Consider the following 19237-nt stretch of genomic DNA (forward strand, 5'->3'; position numbering starts at 1 on the left):
GGCTGCTTTTTCCGCTCACTCTTAGGAAGCGTCTGCAGCGGCAAAGCGCCCTGACTGCCACAGCGGGTCTTATCTAAGCCTGGGTGGGGGTCTGCAGTTTGGGATGAGCTGTTCTGTATCAGGAGTGGAGGCCCAGCAGCTTTCACCCATGACTGGGTGTGACTTCCATCTAATTCCTCAAATGAATAGTTGGGTCTCTGCTGAGCCGGCCCCAGCCCTCCGGGATAAACCCGACTGGGGTCTCTGAGCTGGGTGAGGGGTGCTCGCCTCTTCCCTGCTGTGCCGTTCCACGTGGTGGCCGCTGTCTTCCTGAGGCCTTTGGTGCGAGTAGAGTTCAGCTGCGGCTCCTCAGCACAGCAGCCGCACCTCAGTGCTCGGGAGCCACCGGGGGCTGGCGGCCCGAGTCAGGAGTCGATGGGGATCGGTCCCCACGGCCACCTGGGCTCCCACGCCTGACGGGGCTGCCTTGTGGTGGAATTTCTTCTTCACAGCTCCCTGCCCAAGCCCAGCGAGGAGCTGGGGACGGCGCTCAGTGCCCTGTGTGTCTGGGTCGCTAGGCCACTGCTGCCAGAGAAGACAGGCTCAGGTTAAAGACTTTATTTTATGCAAAAGGAATGTTCCTGTAAGAGAACTCCATCGTGGAACTTCACTGCATCCTCAGCCCCAGGTATCCAAACCCAGTTTTCCATAAAAGCCAGGGCATCCCGAGGCCGCCTGCCCACCATCCACAAAGGCGTCCAGCCCTCCTCCCGGCTGCCATGTGGCCTCCACGGCCCAGCGCCAGGGTGGGCAGGGTCCCTCCATCACAGGCTGGGCGACTCCAAGAGCAGAATCCCCCAGCTCAGTGGAGTGGGGCCTGGTGGGCGTGCGGAGCAGCGTGGGCAGAAGCTTCTGAAAAAGTTGGCCAGTGATGCCCTTGCCGCTGTGGGCGGAAGGAGAGGCCTCTCGGTGACGTGTCCGCAGGGACAGGAGCCTGGAGCAGACCTGCCCGCTGCCCCAGCTACACGAACTCTGGCCGCCTCTCCCAGCCTGCGCCCCCTGCCAGCCGCCCGCCGCGGAGCCTCACGGCTGGCAGGCGGGCCGCAGCCACGTTGTTGCACTGGTTGGTATTGTGCTCGGCGAGCCGCTGGACCGGCTCCTCCCCGAGGTCCTCCCAGACCCCAGGCCCGGGCCCATCCTCCCCCTCCCCAGTGGCAGTGCCCAGTTGCTCCTCACTGCCGCTGCAGCTGTCCCGGCCGCCCTCCGCGCCCGCCTCGCCGCCCAGCTTCTCCAGGAAGCCGAGGCGGTGCAGGGCCGCCCCACCCGCCGGGGACGGCAGGTCCGAGGCCTCCTCCAGTTCTGAGTCGGAGTCATTGGAGGCAGCGTGGGGTTCTGGAAAGTCCAAGGGAGAGAGACAGGGACAGACAGACAGAGGGACAGATGGACAGCCTGTGAGCAGGGTGGGGGGGACTGGGCGTCCGCCTCCCCCCAGCAGGCCCAGCTCCCTTAGAACCCTCCCGGGTCAGGCGGAGGTGCAGGGTCTCAGACACTGGGGTCGTTTCCACTTCGGGATGCCCATTTCTCGGCGTTGGCAAAAACACCTCGAAAGGGTGTCTCTTTGCAAGAGTTTGTAACGCGTTAAAGACGGTGAAAAAGCAGGTGACACTCATGGTCTCCACGGGAGACAAACCGGGATGCAGCCCTTGAGGTGGACCCACTGGGTCATCTGCCGCCTGGGCCCACTGCTCACCGAGGCCCCCATCCTCAGCCTCCTCCGGCAGGGGGAAGGCCGCGCCCCCGCTGACCTCCGGGTACGGCTCCTGGACCACCACCTCGGCCCCCTGGTTGGACGTCACATCCTGCAGAGGCGGAACGGAGGTCAGGGGGCGCCACGGTTCCGGCCATCCCACATTCCATTTTTCTGTCTTGTTAAACCCTAAAAACTGTTAACACCCGCTGCAGCTGAGCACGTGAGGCCCCCGGATCCCAAGTCACGAGCAGGCTGAGCTCGTCCAAAGCGGGCAGAGGCCCTGGCCAGAAAGGCTGAGGCAGGGACAGGCTGCAAGGACACCAGCGTGGGAGCCACTGTCCTGAGGCCACACCCAGGCGTGTCACCTCCACAGCCAGAGACGCCAGATGAGGGGTTAAAGACGCACAGTGGGGACTGAGCGTGGGAGCTGATGCTGCCTGGAAGCTAACAGACTTGCATAAGCAAGGCCTGTCGGCTGAGGAGAGCAGCAGGCTGGACCCAGAGGACATGCTGTAGGCGGTGCAGAGATGGGAAATGGGAGAAGGGGCAGGACGTTGGGTCTAGTGCGTTCTGATGTGAGCTCCAGGGGACGCGGGGGGAGGCCGAAGGGCCTCTGCACTGCCTGGGGCTCCGTCCACAGATCTGAACCCGCACTTCATCCAGTTCTTTGCTTAAAAGATGCCTTGGGTGCCCCTGATGGGGCTCTGGCCCAATCCGAGCCAGACATCTCCCAGCCCTTCTTCCTGTCTAATCCCCCCGCGGGTGAGCGAGGTTCCCGGCCCCCATGATGCTCACAGAGCCCTGCACCCCCGCCCAGGGTGGACCACCCTCACCTGGCACCCGGATGCCACCTCGGGCTCCTCCTCAAAGACCAGGCTGTAGTGGGTGATGAGGGTCTCCAAGATGCAGGCCTGGTGGGGGTAGTCCACCAGGGAGGAGAGGGACACGGTGGCCTCCGTGGGCCGGGGCCGCAGCAGTGTGGGCCCAAACACGATGCCCAGGTTCCCCGGCGTCATCTTGTTGTCCTGCTCCACCTCCACGATCCTGGGGGTTGGAGTGCAGAAGCAGGTGTGAGCGGCTCCCAGGACCCCGCCGCCCTTGACCCCGGCCTGGCCAGCCCTCACCTGCGCAGGTGCCGCATCAGGTACTGTAGCGTGGCCCAGTTCTCCGGCGGCAGGTCCCGCAGGAGCTCCCGCAGCCGGCCCGCCATGGCCACGGCCACAGCCTCTCTCTCGGTGACATCTGGCCGGCCTCGGGTTGCCGCCTTGGCCTCGGCCTCTGCCTTCAGACTGTCCTTGGCCAGCCCCACAAGCTCATGGTAGAGGCGGAAGGAGATGAGCGGCTCAGGCAGCTACAGGGTGACGGGTTAGGTGTGGGGGTCCAGTGGGCCTGGCCCCATGCCATCTGTCCTGCACTGGCCCCGCCCCTAGCAGCAGCCCCGCCCCTGACAGGCACCGGTCCCGCCTACCCTGTACTGACCACGCCCCTGGCCTAGCAACCACAACCCTGCTCAGAGCTGGCCACGCCCCCCACCAGGCTCAGGTCCAGCCCAGGATCCGCTCTGCTCTGTCCCCATCTGTCTCACCTGGCGCAGGTAGAGCTTGAGGACGTTGCTGATGTCGTGGGGCGAGGCCTGCGACAGCTCCACCAGCTCCTTGCCATTCTCGAAGGCCTGGCACAGCTTCTCCACGCGCGTTTTCACCCCATTGACCCGGTAGATGCCCTGTGGGAGCCCGCAGTCAGCCTGGGCCCACACCCCTCCCCTCCCTGCGCGGCCCCTCGGCCGGAGCCCCTGCAGCTGTGCCCGCGGCAGTCACCTTGGTGCGCAGCGCCCGCTGCTCGATCTCGAAGACACACTTCTTGACGATGAAGGGCACGCCGTCCGGGGTGCTGCGGGCGGCCTGGCTGAAGTCCTGGCCAAAGAGCTGCAGGCGGCCCTGCAGCTTCTTGTGGCCACACTGGATGGCCAGGGTCTCCAGGCACTTCTTGTGGCAGGCCAGGCAGCACTGGGGGCGGGCGAGGAGTGAGCAGACCTTCCTGGCGCCCCAGCCCCACGCAGACACCCCCGGCTCCCCCTCCCACTTCGTCCCCCGCTGCTCTCATCACGCCCCTACAGGGCAGCTTTCACCCCTCCTGGTTGGGAGACGTGCCCCTGCCACCAGTGCAGCCTGGGCTGCTCCCACGGCCTTCAGGTTCCCTGAGCACTGGCTGAGCCCTCCGCCTGGGATGCTCTCCCCCAGGAGACTGCAAGTGCTCCTGGCTTCACTTCCCTCCAGCGCTCTGCATGGCACGGTCCTGAGGGCGCACATGCAGGTGCCCGGCTCCCCCGGAACCACCACTCACCTCCTCACACTCGGCGCCCTGGAAGTACACGTAGCTGTTGCACTCCCGGCACTTGGCCGGCGTGCGGAGCTTCCGGAGCCGGTGGGTACGGGCCGCCTTGGACAGCCCCACGTGGCGGAAGGGCCCTCTGGGCATGGCCACAGGCAGCTCCGGGGCCATGCCATTGAGGTCATCTGGTGGGGGCGGGGGCAGGTGGTAAGTGTCACCAAGACAGGTCAGGGCCAGGCGCACAGAGAGAGTCCAAACCCCCCCCTCCCCACTGCCCCGCCCAGGGTTCCCCTCACCCTGGTCAAAGGCTGATGCGCCTGTGCTGCCCTCCTGGTCAGCCAGCTCCTCGCTGGACGACATGGTGCCACTGGAAGACATGCGCTCGAACTTCTTAAAGTCCCCTGAGCAGGAAACAGGGGTTGTCAGAGACTCCCCCGAGGGCCCCTGGCTGCACGATGAGCCCGCTGAAACCTGGGGGCGGGGGCGGCAGCTCTGTGAGCCCCCCACCGCCGGCCAGGCCCCTTCACCTGAGCCAGGGCTGGGGTCCAGACTGGCGTCAGAGTCTGAGATGGCGATCGGCCACGACTTGTGCACCTGGTGTCCGCGCCCACCTGCGAAGGTGTCCCCAGTGAAGGGCTGAAGGGGGCTGCAGGGGGACCGCTCCCGCCCCTGCCATACACTCACCCCTGCGCTCCTTGGCAAGCTCCCCGTCGCCGAGCCCACCTTCCTCCGGGGGGCAGCCCGCGGCCTCCGCCACCGCGGCATCGCTGACGTTGAAGCTGCCCTTTCGGGCGCGCAAGACCGGGGACCTGATGGGACCAACAGCCAAAAGAAGGGGTCACGATGGGGGTCACAGAGGCTCACTGCCCCCGCCCCCACCTCAGGAGGGAAGTCCGGCTCCCCCGGGCATGCGCAGACGGCGGGGTACCAGGCGTTGGCAGAGACGTGAGGCTCGAAGTCGTAGTGCACGTCTGGCTCCTCGCCGCGCTGCAGCTGGCGCACGTGGGAGGCGTACTGCTGGCCCGGGTCGTACAGCTTGCTGCTCTCGCACAGCATGTGGAAGTGCACAGGCAGCGGGGCCGTCTGCATGTGCATCATCTGGTAATAGGAGATGGTGGCCTGCGGGCAGGCAGGTGGGAGGGGCCCTAAGTGCTGGCGGTCCTGAGGCTGGACGGGCAGCCGCCCCGCCCACCCCAACAGAGGCGGGGGCGGGGGCGGGGGCGGGAGCACGGCGCTCACCGACTTGATGGTCTGGTCGCTCTGCCGGATGACTTCCTGGATCTGCCGGAGCGCCGTCACCTTGGTGTCCTCAAGCTCCTGCTTCTGCGTCTTAGCGTCCGCCACGCACGTGCGGTACGTGGCCATGGCTTCCTCCGCCTGGGGTGGGGGTGGGGGTGGGGGTGGGGGCGGGGTGGGGTGCCCAGAGAGGCCTCAGCCCGCGGTTCAGCCCTCAGGGCATCTTAAGGCCCCACACGGAAATCAGCCAGGCACAAAAGGACAGGAAGGCATTCCTGGCAGGAGGCACAGCCCAGACAAAGGCCCGGCGGTGGGCAATCCTGCACAGGGCGTCAGACCCTGATGCCATGGGTCTTGTCCTGCACCCCCTGCCCCCTGACCCGCCCTCACCTTGTTTTTGGCCTCCTCCTCCAGGCGCCGCCTCTTGTCCAGGGTCTTGGAGGCCGCGCCCCCTGCACCTGGGCCAGCGCCCGCCTGCTCTTCCTCCGCCTTGGCCACTAGGAAGCGGGCCTTGTCGTGGTCTTCGCAGCGCTGAACGTAGCCCTGCTTGGCCTTGCGCAGATTGGACTCTGCCTCTTGCTGTGGACGTGGGAGGAGCCAGACCAGCACCATCAGCCAGAGACCGCGTTAGGGACCTCTGCCACCCACATCCCCTGGGCCAAAATCCCATGGCCAGTCAAGCAAACAGAGGCCCCCGCCCAAGAACCAGTGGTGGAAGAATAGGAGGTGACACCTACAGGGCGACCCTGGGAGGAGCCAGCATCTGGCATGCCCATTTCACAGCCAGGGAAGCTGAGGCACAGCTAAGCTCTGAAGGAGACACCAACTACATCATCCTCTTGACACCTACACCCACACCCGCCAGAGCGACTTGTGCTTCTATCTCTTTCATTTCCTGTCTCAGAGATGAGAACAGTGAGGCCGCTCAGACAGGAAGTTAGGCACCCTCAGGGTTGGCAGGAAGAGCACTTAGTCAAAACCCAGTGGGCCTTCTGGGGGCCACACCTCACAGTCTACACGATCAGAAGCTTAAACATAAAGAAAAGAGCTCACAAGAGTACTAGAAGAAACCATGAGAGAATTTCTTAAGATGAACATAGCATGGGGAAGGCCTTTCCATGCGTGACACAGAACCCAGAAACCATAAAAGACTGCTACTAACAATCATGGGTTTCAACTGGGAAAACAGGCAACAGGTTAAATCAAAAGTCAAAACAATAAACTGGGGGTGGGGGAGTTTGTAACACATCTCATCAAGGCCTGGGTTCTCTAATATGTAAAGAGCTCTGGCAAGTCAATAAGAAACAGGCTACTGTACAATCCGAGGTGAGCAAAGGATATGAACTGAGAGCTCACAGAAGAGGAAAAGCATGGCTGTGGCTCGGGAGGTCAGCTTCTATGCTCATGACATCTGTGACCCAGCCATTACCTTTCGGGCACTGATCTGAGATAAATGGTAGGTCACATGTCTGAGCAACAGGGGCACAAGCTCGTCACAGCAGTGGTGTTTGAAACAGCAACAGCTCAACAACAACTAAACTGTCCATCAGTAGGGATTTAGTGAACTAAGCCCTGTGGCTCTGCAGCTGAGCACTTGTAGCTGAGAAAAAGGGAGGAGTTTCACATGGAGTGAGATGGGGCCAGTCCCTGGATATGGAGGTGAGTGTAAAAGGCCAGAAGCAGAACAGGGTACTCGGCAAGCTGTCATCAGGTGTAGAAAAGGGGGGAGAGGCTCATTTGCCAGATGTGCCACAGGACACCACTAGCTGGAGCAGGGGCCGTGGGGGCTCTGTGCACCGCAGACCCTGTTAGCAGGCCTAAAGAGCAGTGCAAAAGATTGCTAGTGCCTTTGGAACAGCCCAAAAGAGAGGTGGGAAAAGAGCAACATGGACGAACCTGGAGCATCCACCAGACCTGAGAGAGCCTCAGTTTCCCTCTAACCCAGACCTGCTCCTGGCGGCCACGAGTGACCCGGTCCCTCCGGACATCTGACCCGTGACAGTGATGGGGGCCCCGGACCAGGGCCTCTCCTGCTGCAGCTGCGGGTAATGGGGCTGGAGCAGTCGGGAGGCAGGACCCACTCCAACCTGTGACGCCACAGTGAGCCCCACGCGGGCACAGGGCACTCTGCCGGGTGTCCGCAAAACTCGGGAAAGGGCCACCCGGGTGTGCACCAGGGGACTGCGCGTGCACGAGCCGGCCCACCCCGTCCCCTCCTAGCCCCGCCGCCCCGCGGTACCAGCTTCCTCTGGGCACGGTGCCAAGACTCCTTGATCTCCTTCCTGCGCTTCTCGTGCTCGAGCCGCCGCACGTTCAGGGGCTGGAGGGGGGAGACGGTGTGATGGGGACCCGGGCACCCTCCACCCCGCCCACCCTCCAGGGCGAAGCTCACCTGCACGAAGGTCTGGGTCTGCAGCGTGCCCACCGCCTGCACCAGGCCGTGGCCGAACTCCAGGTCCTGCTCCAGGGCCAGCGAGTAGATGGACAGGAGGGGCATGTGCGGCTGTGGGGGCGGGGCCGGCAGTCACGGGGGTGGGACAGGCGCCCTCGTGGAAGCCCTGCTGCCTCCCCAGCTCCCTCAGCTGCCCTTGCAGAGACGGGAAACCCCTTTCCTTTGGCCCATCTTGGAGGGGCGAGACACGCCCAGGCCTGAGGGACCCCACCCCGTTCCCTCGAGTTCCCCACCTCCTGCATGACGCTCTGTCTGCAGTTCTGGACGATCTTCTGCAGGCCTTTGGCAAAGTCCATCTCTGCAGGCGGGGAGGGGGTGTGAGCGCAGGGGTGAGGGGAGGGGCCTTCCAACCAGACGCCGCCCCGCGGGCCCCAGCTCGCACCCAGCGCGCTCCGCTTCTCCAGGTAGCCGATGAGGTCCTTCATGTACTTGGCCATGTTCTTGGCGTACTGCAGCGCGGCGTCCACACCCCCCTCACAGCGCTGCAGCAGCGTGTCCACCGCCTCCGGGGAGAGGCAGCCTGCGGGACAGACACCCCTCAGCCCGGGCTCCAGCCCAGCCCACCCTTCCGTCCTCAGCCCTCTGCCCCTAGGCTCAGAACTCACCCTCATCACAGTCCTCACTGCTGGGCGGGGCACCCTCGCTCCCCTGTCCATACAGGTTCTCCATGGACTGTACCAGAGGGAGACAGGTGAGTCCAGTCCGGGCTGGGTCCTGTTTGATGCCCACCCTGCAGGAGACAGTCACCGCCCCCCCCCCGGACAGAGCGGGAGACCACGGTCCACAGAGCGGGCAGCGGGGGACTCGCCCGCCCTGCCAGCTTGACCCCGTGCAACACCCAGGCCATCCCTGCTCACCTGGCCCGGGTCCCCAGGGGGCACTGAGAGGAGGATGCTGCTGTCCACTTCACCCATGAGGAACTCGGACACACTGCAGGTCAGGGGGCAAGTGTCAAGAGGCACATGGGTCCCCACCCTCCGCCACCCTTCCCCACCCCCACACTCACGTGCTGCTGAAGGAGACTGCGATGGTCTCCAAGGCCTTCTCAAACTCCTGCTTGTCTGAATCATTGTTGCACTCATAATGGAAGGCTGGGGGCAGACAAGGACGAGAGAGGTTGGCCCAGTCTGGGAGGTGACCACCCGTGCAACTAAATGAAGGGGGAGCATTGGAGTTGTGCCCATCAAACTCCTATGCATCCTTCAAAACCCACTTCAAACATCCCCTCCTCCAGGAAGCCCTCCCAGACAGCCCTTGCTGCCCTGTCCTGGCTGACCTTTGACCTTGGCAATGAGGGTGCCAGCAGCTGTGAGCGACTCCACGGTGTTCAGCAGTGGGTACTTGGAGATGACCTGGTGCATCACGCGGAGGGCCTCACCCAGGCACTCATGGGCAAGCGGCCGGCGGGCCTCTAGGAGGTCTGCCAGGCAGAGTGGGTATGAGCAGGGAGGGAGGGAAAGCCTGCCCACCTAACCACCTAACCCTAACCCTCCTCAGAGCTCCTGTCCCCGGGTGGGGAAATTGAGGCCAAGGTGGGAGAAGGTAACTGCCTGAGGCTCAGTGTGTGACCTCGTTGGGGGGGCGGTGGTGTGAGGAACTGTCCCTCTCTCGACTGCTGGCCAGGTCATCAAAGGCCAGATGTCAGTCTAGACAGTCCTGCTCAGAACACCCTTTCCTCATTCCTCCAGAAAACAAACTCCCGCTGACCTTCAAGTTGCAGTCCTGGTGGCCTCTTCCTCCAGGCAACCCACCTGGCCCCTTCCCTGCCCCAAACTCTCAGGGCTCTGTCCAGCTCTCTCCCAGCCCTGCCTGCCTGGGCACTGGGGCTTAAACACCCCGTTACCTCACTCTCTCCCGACCAGCCACCCCATGAGGCAGGTGCTGTCATCACCCCCATTTTGCAGATGAGAAAACTGAGGCATACTGGGGAGAAGTCATTTCTCAAGGATCACGCAGCTTTTCCATCTCCACTAGCTCTGAAGGCATGAGAATGCCAGGCTGAAGGACCCTGCCTGACTTTACCATAAGGGCAATGGGGAGCCATAGAAGGTATTAGAGCAAAGGAGAGTCAAGGTCAGATCTGCATCTTCAAACGTGGCTTTAAATGCCCTCTTCAGATGTTCTTAATTGGAAAAAAGCGCTGTGTGCGGGCAGAACACGCACCATCTAGTGGAAACAAAGCCGAAGGAATGTATGGATGGGGAAGGAATGAGCCGACCCTGAGACCCGGGAGGGACCTGGCCACCAGCTGGGAGGATATCTCCCGCACCTGTTTGCCTTTGACTCTGTGCCTGGTACTTGATGCTCAAAAAAAATAAATAAAATAAATTAAAACTTTAAAAAATGTAATCTGGGGCTTACCTGGTGGCGCAGTGGTTAAGAATCCGCCTGCCAATGCAGGAGACACGGGTTCAAGCCCTGGTCCAGGAAGATCCCACATGCAGTGGAGCAACTAAGTCTGTGCGCCACAACTACTGAGCCTGCACTCGAGCCTGTGTGCCACAACTACTGAAGCCTGTGTGCCTAGAGCCCGTGCTCCGCAACAAGAGAAGCACCGCAACGAGAAGCCTGCGCACTGCAGCAAAGAGTAGCCCCCACTCACCGCAACTAGAGAAATCTGCGTGCAGCAACGAAGACCCAACACAAACAAAAATGTAAATAAATACATTTATAAAAAAAATTTTAAAAAATGGAATCTGAAAATAGGTGTCTGATCCCTTTTCAGCACTGAGGACCCCCACGGAATGCCACCGACAGGGAGACCCCCACGGAGTCCCTGGCCCCAAATTCCTCCGAGTGCAGCCCAGTGCCTCAGCACCAGGCAGGATTTGCTGCCTGAATCCAAGGCCAACTCAGGGAGGCGGGAAGGAGCTTGCGGAATCCATGAAAGGCCGGCTGAGGAAAGGCCGGGCCACTCCCCTTCCCAGGACATTCCTCCCACACACCAGGCCCCCCCTCGTGTCGCCTGGGCCTCGGCCACCTGTGTCCCTGCAGCACACCCACCTGGGCAGGTGGGACTCTGGCGAAGCCTGGACATGCCCAGCTCAGCACTGGCCAAGGCAAGCCCCGGGCAGCAAATGCCCCGAGTGCCACGTGCTCCTGGCCAGGCCCTGCACCCCCAACCCCACACGGTCCCCTCACCTCGGGGCCCTGCCTGGCAGCGCACCGGCGCCTGGTCCAGCGCCGGGTGCACCGTCCCGCAGATACACATGGCGCAGCCGTCAGGGCACAGGGACCGTGAATGCGCAGGCCGGGCTAGGCAACTGGCTGGTCCGGGGTCTTTGGTGCCAGGTCCTCCGCAAGCAAACCGGCTCTGGCCGGTCCGAAGACCCGCCCCACTCTGAGGAAAGCTCCGCCCCGGCGTCCTGCTAGCTCCCCAGCCTCAGGTAGCAGGAGTCTGGGACCCAGGGAGATGCAATTCGATTCGGGATGGGGCTGGCCAATGGCAGGCAGGGAAACAGGCCCAGGTACCGGGCGTGGGGAGGTGTGGGGAGACCCCGCCCACGTGGATCTCGCCGCCCACTGCTTCCTAGGTGGACAGCACAGGGTCCCCAAGCCCTCTCACTGTCCCCACAACAATTACTGTGAGCTGAGGACATCTGGTTACAGTCAGCAACTCCCCAGGGCATATCATTGCCCCGTTTCACAGATGAAACGCCAGAGGCTTAGAGAAGGGACAGCTGATCCAGTCTCACAGCCTGGCAGGGGCAGCAGCAGGATGCAAACCCACATGCTCTCTGCTCCAGGCCCTTCCCCTGGCCCAGGGCTGCCCCAAGGTTCAAAGAAGGGTGCCCCTGCCCTGGCCCATCCTCCTGCAGGACGCCCACTGGCTCAACCCCGCCCAGGTCTGGCCTCCAAGGAAGCGCCAGGATCGGAAAGGAACCGAGATTAGAGAGAGTTTCCCCAGGAAACAACTCCAGCCCCACCCCAGGACCAGATAACCCTGGGGGCTGACACCCCCCGACCCAGCAGAGGCCGGGCCAGCAGAGCCCCCCATCAGCGCCTACAAAGCTGAGGTCTCTCTCCACTCTGAGGTCGAATCCGGGCTCTGGCCCCTCCTTGGCTGGTTGAGCCAGGAGTCAGGGCCCCTCTCTGGGCCTCAGTTTCCTCATCTGTAAAATAGGCACCTGTGGGGAGCAGGCCAGAGTGTTTAGCATGGCCCTGGCACTGCGGTTTCTGGCAGGAGAGATCATAGTGCCCTCCTTGGCGGCCAGGGACAAACAGGAAGCAGATGAAAATAACTCGGCAGGAAGCTGGTCTGTCAGCAGACGCGTGGAGAAAACGGAACTACCATCCCACAGGCCGCTCACTCCTGCAGCTTGCATGCCGGTCCTGCCCCTTGTCCGTCCTGAATCTCTCTCTGTCCAGACCTCAGCCTGCCTCCAGTCCATTTCAGTCCAACATGCAGATCTGACCTTGTTCCACCTCTGCTCTAACACCTTCTATGGCTCCCCACCACCCTCAGGATAACACCCAGGGTCCCTCTGCTTGCCATTCTCAATGCCTCCACCCTCACACACTTCATACACCCGAACCTTGTTCCCCCAAATGCACCTCCACTCCATGTTTCTGAGCCTGTGCACATGACATTCCCTCTTCCTGGTTGCCGCCAAACTCCTATAAATCCCTCAGAACCCTAGCTGCAATGGCTTTTTCCACGAAGTCCTCCCTACAACCCTCTTCGGAGCCTCCCCAAATCCCTCCCTCCACCCTGCCTCGACCCCACAGGGTTTGGGATATCTGTGTCCAACTCTGCCTTCCACCCAGGCCGCAGTGTCCCTGCCACTTCTCACCTTCACGCAGAACACACTCCTTCAGCTTCTCAAGGCCCTCGGCGAAGCGGGCCACGTCAGCCAGCAGGTGGGAGATGTCCTCCACAGTGTCGGGGCAGGGTCCCTGGATGGGTCCCTCAGCTGGGCTGGCTGTTGACAGTGGGCTGCGGTGGCCACGGCCCAGCGTCCAGGTGCTGGCTCCGGACAGTGGGAAGCCGGCAGCGCTGGCGTGGCGGCTTAGGCTGGTGGGCCTCTTGAGTGTGCCAGTGGCCTTGGCATTCAAGGCCACACTTGGTGGTTCCAGGCTGGGTGCCAGGGACACTGCATCAGCCCCATCTCTCCTGGGCAGCTCCTGGGAGGGTGGGGGGAGCCGCTAGAGCAGGTGCTCCCACTGTGGCCCTGCCTCAGTTTTCCCAGAAGTGAAGTGGGGCTCTGGAGGGTCTTCAGCCTGACCCCACAGGGGGTCAAAGGCCACAGGTCAGAGGGCTGAGATTTGGTGTTGTGCCCCTCCCGCACCTGTTACCCAACATCCTCTTCCCCAGAGCTTTCACAAACAACGGCCTCTGCCCAAACCACAGCCAGGGTGTGGGGGAGGGGCACCCCACTTCCTGGGGGGGGCCGGGGTAGGGAGGTCCAGGGTCTCCTTAGCTCCCCTCAGGGGAGGCCACTGCAGACACACCTACTCACTGGTAAAGACACCTCCTCGATTCTTTTACTCTGAGGGTCCACTAGGCCCCTGAGTCCCGCGGACACCACAGGCCAGCTTTGTACGAGGCCCACCCCATGGATCTCACTGCACACTCTGCTCGCTCTAAACCTTCCCCTAGTGGCTGGGCTGTAGCTCTCACATCTAACGGTGCCTGGAGGCCCCAAGTTCCCTGAGCCCTCACCCTACAGAGTCCTGGACCCAGAGCACCCACACTCCCTGGACCCCACAGGCAGCCCTGGACGGGGTGGGGCGTGCAGTGGCCATCCCAAGGGCTCCTACCATGAGCTGAACGTGGGGATCCCAGCCCGTCCTGCATGGCCCATGCAGTCCAGCCCCGGGGCTGTAGCTGGTTCCAGCCCTGCGCCGCCGGCCCAGCATGGCACTGCCCGGCCCTGCCCCGCCGGGCCCGAGCACAGGGTGTCCCCCGGTCCCCCTGCTGCCCGCGTGTTGCTCCAAGATCCCCGCCCGCTCCGAGCTCCCAGCAGAGGCTCACTCACCCCCGAGGGCTGCGGACAGGGGCTTCCCGCCCGGTTCTTTTTCGAGATAGAAGGGGTTTTCATGAGCTCCCGCTTCTTCCTGGAGAACATGTTGTGGCCGGGCCAAGTGGCCCGAGGGGCCCGAGGAGGGGGCGGGCCGGGGGTCTCAGCGCCGCAGCTCCTGGTGTCAGTGGCCTCGGGACCACATTGTCGCTGGCCACCCCCCCACCAGCTGTCAGGCCCACGTGACAGGCCCAGCCCTCATTGGCGGGTGCTTCCCCCCACAGGAAAAGGCCTCCGGAGGCGGTGACTCAGACCCGCCCCTGACCCTCCCCAGCCTCAGCCTGCCCCTCCGCTCAGTGGGCTTGAAGGTGGGGTCCCAGGCTCCGCCCCCAGCTTCCGCTTTCAGGAGCTCTGCGCGCGCACGCACGTTGGTCCGCACGCACGTTGGTCGAGGTGCCCCTGCCTGGCACTGGCGCCCCGGGCAAGGCCCTGGCGGGCACACGGGGACTGCAGAGACACTGATGCCCCCACTCGGCCACACCCAGATGCACCCAGGAGTGCAGAGACGGGAGCCCGACGACACGCAGGGACACAGGCTTGGACACACGATCAGAAGCCACCCAGCTCCGCAGATGCAACGGGTACCCCTGCACACAGACACCTGCCCTCCAGTCCTCCCACCTCTCATGGACGTGCCTGCCCTACGTCCTCTGGCGACCCCCCTGCAGACCCCAGGGCCCCTGGGCAGCGCTGGGCATAGTGGGTCTCCTCCCCTCGGCCCAGCTCCCGCCCCTCACCCCCATTCTACATTCCAGGGACACGCACCGACCGTGACCACGGGACAGCTGGCCAGCAGCAGGGCTGCTAACGCTCCTGAGGTCACCGCGCCGCCTCCTCCATTCCCTGGTGGGGTCCCCCGATCTGGAGCGCTGGCAGTGTGTACAGCTTCCGGCCCCCTCCCCCCATGACCACCTCTTCTCTTCGAGCCCCCCAATCTGAGCCTTCTCCCCTCCCCAGATCTTCCTCCCCCCGCCCCCTTCCAGAGTCCCCACACTGGCCCCCACTGACCTCAGGTGTGATCTCTGGGCACGGGGCATGCAGGCCACAGCCCCTCATGGCAAACCCGACTCTCCAGGCCCGAGTCCATCCACAGACCCCGCCCAGAAGCCCCTTAAGGAACCTCTGCCCACCACTCATTGCTCTGGAGACCAGGATCAGGGGGTGAGGGCCAGCTGGTGGGTTGGCTGGCTGGTGGGCTTCTGACCTGGTCAGGAGGCCTGAGGCCTGGGTCACCCCTGCTGGGCTCCTCCAGCTGCCCCAGACATTCCTGAGCCCTGACAGCATGCCCATTTCATGACCAGCTACTCACAGGTACCGCCCTCAGGCGCCAGAACCACGTGGGCACTTACGGGCCCCGGGACCATTGTCCAGGCTATTATGAAGGGTAAACCTGCAGGGAGACACGCCCCAGCCCACCATAGAGGGCTTCAAAGCTGGGAGTCCAGTCGGCTGTAGCTGGGTTCTCACCTGCACCCTAGAGATTGCATCTGTGTCCACAAACCAACTCCTGCACACACTCGGGTGCCAGGCCCGGTATCCAGACATGGAGAGCCATTTTTGGACAAGCATGCAGCCTGACATATGGACACACATGCGTAGGGCCTTCACACCACGACTTCTCTTTATTTCCTCCAGGGCAGCAACCCCTCAGGGAGTCTGGGTCCCGGCTCCAGCCCCTCTGCCCTGCCTTGGTCACTCCCAGGGCCTCCCACCAGCTCCACGGAGGAGAGGGAGGCTCAGAGCACCGTCTCGGCCATGCTGTGGTCATCGAGGAACTCGGTGATGAGTTTGGGGGTCTGCGGGCCTGGCACAGGGTCCGCCCCCACTTCTGCCTCCTGCTCGTCCCCCTCCTTCCCTGATCCTTGGAGAGGTACAGGAATACCTAGTGCTGGGCAGCCCAAGGAAACAGGAGGGGAGGTCAGCTTGAGGGTGTGGCCCCCATCCCCACCTTTACCACCAGCCCTGTCCTGGCGCAGTGGTCACCTCCTCCAGCGTGGTCTGCCTCACAGAGAAGTCCTCCACACCGTGCTCTGCGCCATGTACTGCCAGCTCTCCAAAGGGGCGCGCCAAGGCGCAGCGCCTTCCCAGAGGCAGCTGGAAGCGCAGGCGGCCACCGTGAACCTCCCGCAGCTCGGCCCCCGGGAACATGGCTGCCACGAAGGCTGCCGCCGACTTGGTCTGAGACACGGGCACCCGCAGGGTCAGCGTGTGGCCAGCCCCGAACCTAGGGTGGGGTGGGGTGGGGTGGGGTGGGGTGGGGTGGGGTGGGGTGGAGTCCCTCAGCCCACTCTTCCCTAAGACCCACCCACACCACCCTCCAGCTCTCTCCTAGCCCCACCCCTATACCTGGCTCCTCTTGACCCCCTGCCAACACACCTGACCCCAACCCCTGCTCGTCCTCGCCCCTCCTACATGCTCATCCCTACTCTAACCCTGCTTATCCCAGGCCCCGCCCACACAATGCCACGCCCAAGTCCAATCTCTGGGCCACGCCCACTTGCAGACCTTCTCGTGTCTCCGCCCATGGACCCACCCTCAGCCATCAGACCTCATTCCCCCTCTCATCCTGGACAGTCCATGATCCTTGTCTCTTCCCCGCTGAGAGCCAACTTGGCCCCGCGTGATCTCCCCTCCGGCCCCACCTACACCCCCACCCGGATCTGCCTGCACCCAGGCCTTGAAGCCTCACCCCACTCACCGGCCCTGGAGGTGCTGCGCGCTGCCCAGGCAGCGGAACCGCCGTTCACCACGATGGCCAGGCGCGTGCAGAGCGCCTCACACTCCTCCATGCTGTGGGAGCCCGGAGCCGTGAGCCCTGGCCAGGCCTGGACGGGCGGTGCCGGGCACTGGGCTGCTCCTGCTGGGGACCCTCACCCTCCAGCTCTGGACCACCCTGTGCTCTGAACACTTCCCGTCGGGCCCAGACTGCTCTGTTCCCCGGGCCGGGTACCACCTCCGTGTGTTCTCCCACTCAGGCCTGGCATCCTCCCCCAAGGGAGGACCACCCCATCCCCTGTGACCCTGTGCTCTGAAAGCCTCTAGCTCGGGCCTGGTCCACCTATCTCCCCAGGCTAGAGCACCTGGACCCGCAGACCCAGGCGTCCAGTTTGGGGCCCACCTGTGTGAGGTGAGCACCATGGAGCGGCCCTCCGGCACCACGGCCAGAAGGCTGTTCCAGAGGAAACGCCGTGCACCGGGGTCCATGCCAGTGGTGGCTCATCCTGGGAGCAGGGAGATGCTTAAGCGTGGCCCGGTCCCGCCCCTACTCTGCGCACACACCCCCCTGCCCTCCCCCTCACATACCAGAAAGACCACAGCTGGATCCCCCACCACAGCCACGGCTGTTGCCAGTTTCCGCTTGTTGCCACGGCTGTAGGTGCCCGCGGGCCTGTCCGCATACTGAGGGAGGCCCAGGCGCCCCAGGCCCGAGCTTGCTGTCTGTGGCGGGAGGAAGTGGGAGTAGCAGAGTGAGCATGCGGCGGGGGGGGGGGGGGGGGGGGGGGGGGGGGTGGGGGCCGGGTCAGAGTAGGGGGACCAGAGTGAGCAGGGGGCCAAGATAGTGGGGGTCAGAGAATGGGGGGCCAGAGTGAGGAGGAGGGCCAGAATGAGGGGGGGGCAGAGTGAGCATGGGGGAGCAGGGTGAGTGGGAGGGGCTAGGGCGAGGAAGGGGGTGGAAGATAACTAAAGAGGGTGGGGCCAGAGCGAGTACAGGGGCGGGACTGCTACCTGGGGGCAGGGCTAGAGTAAGGGAGAGGCAGGACCTGGCCCAGGGCAGGAAGCCACCAGGAAGCCCTAAGGAGGACGTGAGTAGGCGGGGCCATAGCCAGAAGGGTCAAGGAGGGAAGGGGTGGGTCCCTAAGCAGGGAGGACTGTGGGAAGGGGAGGTAGACCCAAGTGAGTACGTAGGAGCTGGGGGAGGGCAGGGGCGGGGCCAGAGGACCAAGCGTGGGTGGACCTGGACTCAGGGTGTGGCCAAGGAGCACCAGGGTAGGCTGTGGTCCAGGGGCGGGGTTGGGGGCAGAGACCGGAGGGGTTGGTTGTGGGGAATGTCACCTGGGCAACCTGGGCCTCAGGACACTGCGCAGGCGTGCAAACAGCTCCAGGTGCTCGCGGCCGGTCAGCAGCTCGAAGATGGCATCCGACTGAGGGCAGTAGCCCATGCGGCAGTGAGTTGCGGCTGGTTCCCGGGCCACGCTGGGGATGGGGAACAGGGAGCTTCAGGAACTAGCTGGGCCCCAGCCATGCTGGGGGCAAGCAGGGGTCTCAGGGCCCACCCACCCTTGTAAGGGATAGAAGGTGTCTCAGGGCCAGGTCCACCCTGCAGGGGTGTGGGGGTCAGGGACTCAAGCCCCACTCGGTCCATGCATGCAAAGGCGGGGGTGGGGAGGAACAAGGGCTCCCGAGCCCCTCACCTGTGGCCTGCCAGCACCACCTCGCCCCCGCTGGGCACCGTGTCCCCGGTCACCATGTGGAACGTGGACGTTTTCCCCGCTCCGTTCATGCCCAGCAGCCCGAAACACTGCGGGTACACCCAGAGACGGTACTTACAGAGGCCTGGACACTTGTCCCAGCATCTCTGATTTCTGGGGGTGGGTTTCTCAGTTTCCACCTGGAGGGCTGTGGACAAGGGGACCCCTGGGGCAGATACTGGGGTGTGTGAGTAGACATAAAGCTGTCACATAGCAGGAATTCTGGTTGGCACACAGCATGTGTTTAATCAATCCTGGCACGCAGTAGGTATCCTATAAAGGTCACACACAGCCAGTGCTCCATAAATATCGAGGCAGGAGATTTCAGAATGTTTCCTGCCATGCAGTGGGTACCTGATGGCAATGGCACCTGGTGAGAATTCATGCTGGGTGCGCAGTCAGCCCAAGGTGGAGAGGTTGGCTGCACACAGTAGGCACTTGCTAAAGAGTGACTACAACACTAACACACCACACGTGTGCAGAGGTATGTGCCAGCCCCTAGTAGGTGGCCAGTAAACGGCCCACAGCAGAAAAGTTTGCACAAAGCAATTGCTTGAATGTGAACTGGTATAAAGCAGGTGCCTACTAAATATTGGTTGTTAGCAAGTGCTTGATACATATATAGTAGGGGCTCAATAAGTGCTGTTGGTTTGATAAAAGTTGATCATCACAAAGGTGACATTCAATACACTTTTGGTACACACAAGGGGGCTCAGTAATGCTTTAGTGTATACAACTGGTACTCAATAAGTGCTGGCACATAGTAGGTGCTTGATTAAGGTAGCAGGCACGTGTATGGGAGCCCAATAGATGCTCAATAATAAATCTGTCCTCACTAGGATCTTATTAATACCTTATTGCACACAGTAGGGATCAATAAATGTAAGCATGCAGTAGGTGCTTAATGAGATTTGTTGGCTCAAAATAGGACTTCAAATATTGGCAGGCAGTAGGTACTCAATAAAAGTGCACAGTAAGTGCTCAATAAAGGGCAACAGGC

At 62.9% G+C, this 19237-nt stretch overlaps 1 protein-coding gene across 3 annotated transcripts; it reads right to left on the bottom strand.

The window, feature by feature from the left end:
• Window positions 1-627: 627 nt before the first annotated feature.
• Window positions 628-14905, bottom strand: ARHGAP45 (Rho GTPase activating protein 45). 3 transcript variants are annotated; one of them, XM_068535073.1, is made up of 23 exons: window positions 14777-14905; window positions 12542-12893; window positions 9025-9168; window positions 8755-8839; window positions 8606-8678; window positions 8354-8420; window positions 8131-8268; window positions 7982-8046; window positions 7689-7799; window positions 7536-7616; window positions 5687-5875; window positions 5300-5437; window positions 4989-5179; window positions 4745-4869; window positions 4588-4671; window positions 4357-4461; window positions 4073-4245; window positions 3547-3735; window positions 3315-3452; window positions 2854-3080; window positions 2563-2773; window positions 1730-1838; window positions 628-1371 (listed from the first exon to the last, which is right to left on the bottom strand). In XM_068535073.1, the coding sequence occupies exons 1-23, from the start codon at window positions 14903-14905 to the stop codon at window positions 1001-1003; spliced, it is 3495 nt and encodes a 1164-aa protein (XP_068391174.1). In that variant the 3' UTR covers window positions 628-1000. The 3 variants fall into 3 exon arrangements, with proteins under 3 accessions (XP_068391174.1, XP_068391176.1, XP_068391175.1); XM_068535075.1 differs by lacking the exon at window positions 14777-14905 and adding an exon at window positions 13727-13816 and having other exon boundaries at window positions 12542-12872; XM_068535074.1 differs by lacking the exon at window positions 14777-14905 and adding an exon at window positions 13509-13607 and having other exon boundaries at window positions 12542-12872.
• Window positions 14906-19237: the final 4332 nt, after the last annotated feature.

The sequence above is a fragment of the Eschrichtius robustus genome, chromosome 2 (assembly GCF_028021215.1).
Source record: "Eschrichtius robustus isolate mEscRob2 chromosome 2, mEscRob2.pri, whole genome shotgun sequence".
NCBI lineage: Eukaryota > Metazoa > Chordata > Mammalia > Artiodactyla > Eschrichtiidae > Eschrichtius > Eschrichtius robustus.

Coding starts and splice junctions, on each gene's coding strand:
- ARHGAP45 (XM_068535073.1), bottom strand. CDS start 14,905: ATGAGTGGTGGGCAGAGGTTCCTTAAGGGGCTTCTGGGCGGGGTCTGT. Junction 5,180..5,299: donor GCGACCAGACCATCAAGTCG/GTGAGCGCCGTG, acceptor GCCTGCCCGCAG/GCCACCATCTCCTATTACCA. Junction 1,839..2,562: donor AGGTGGCATCCGGGTGCCAG/GTGAGGGTGGTC, acceptor CCGCCTCTGCAG/GATGTGACGTCCAACCAGGG.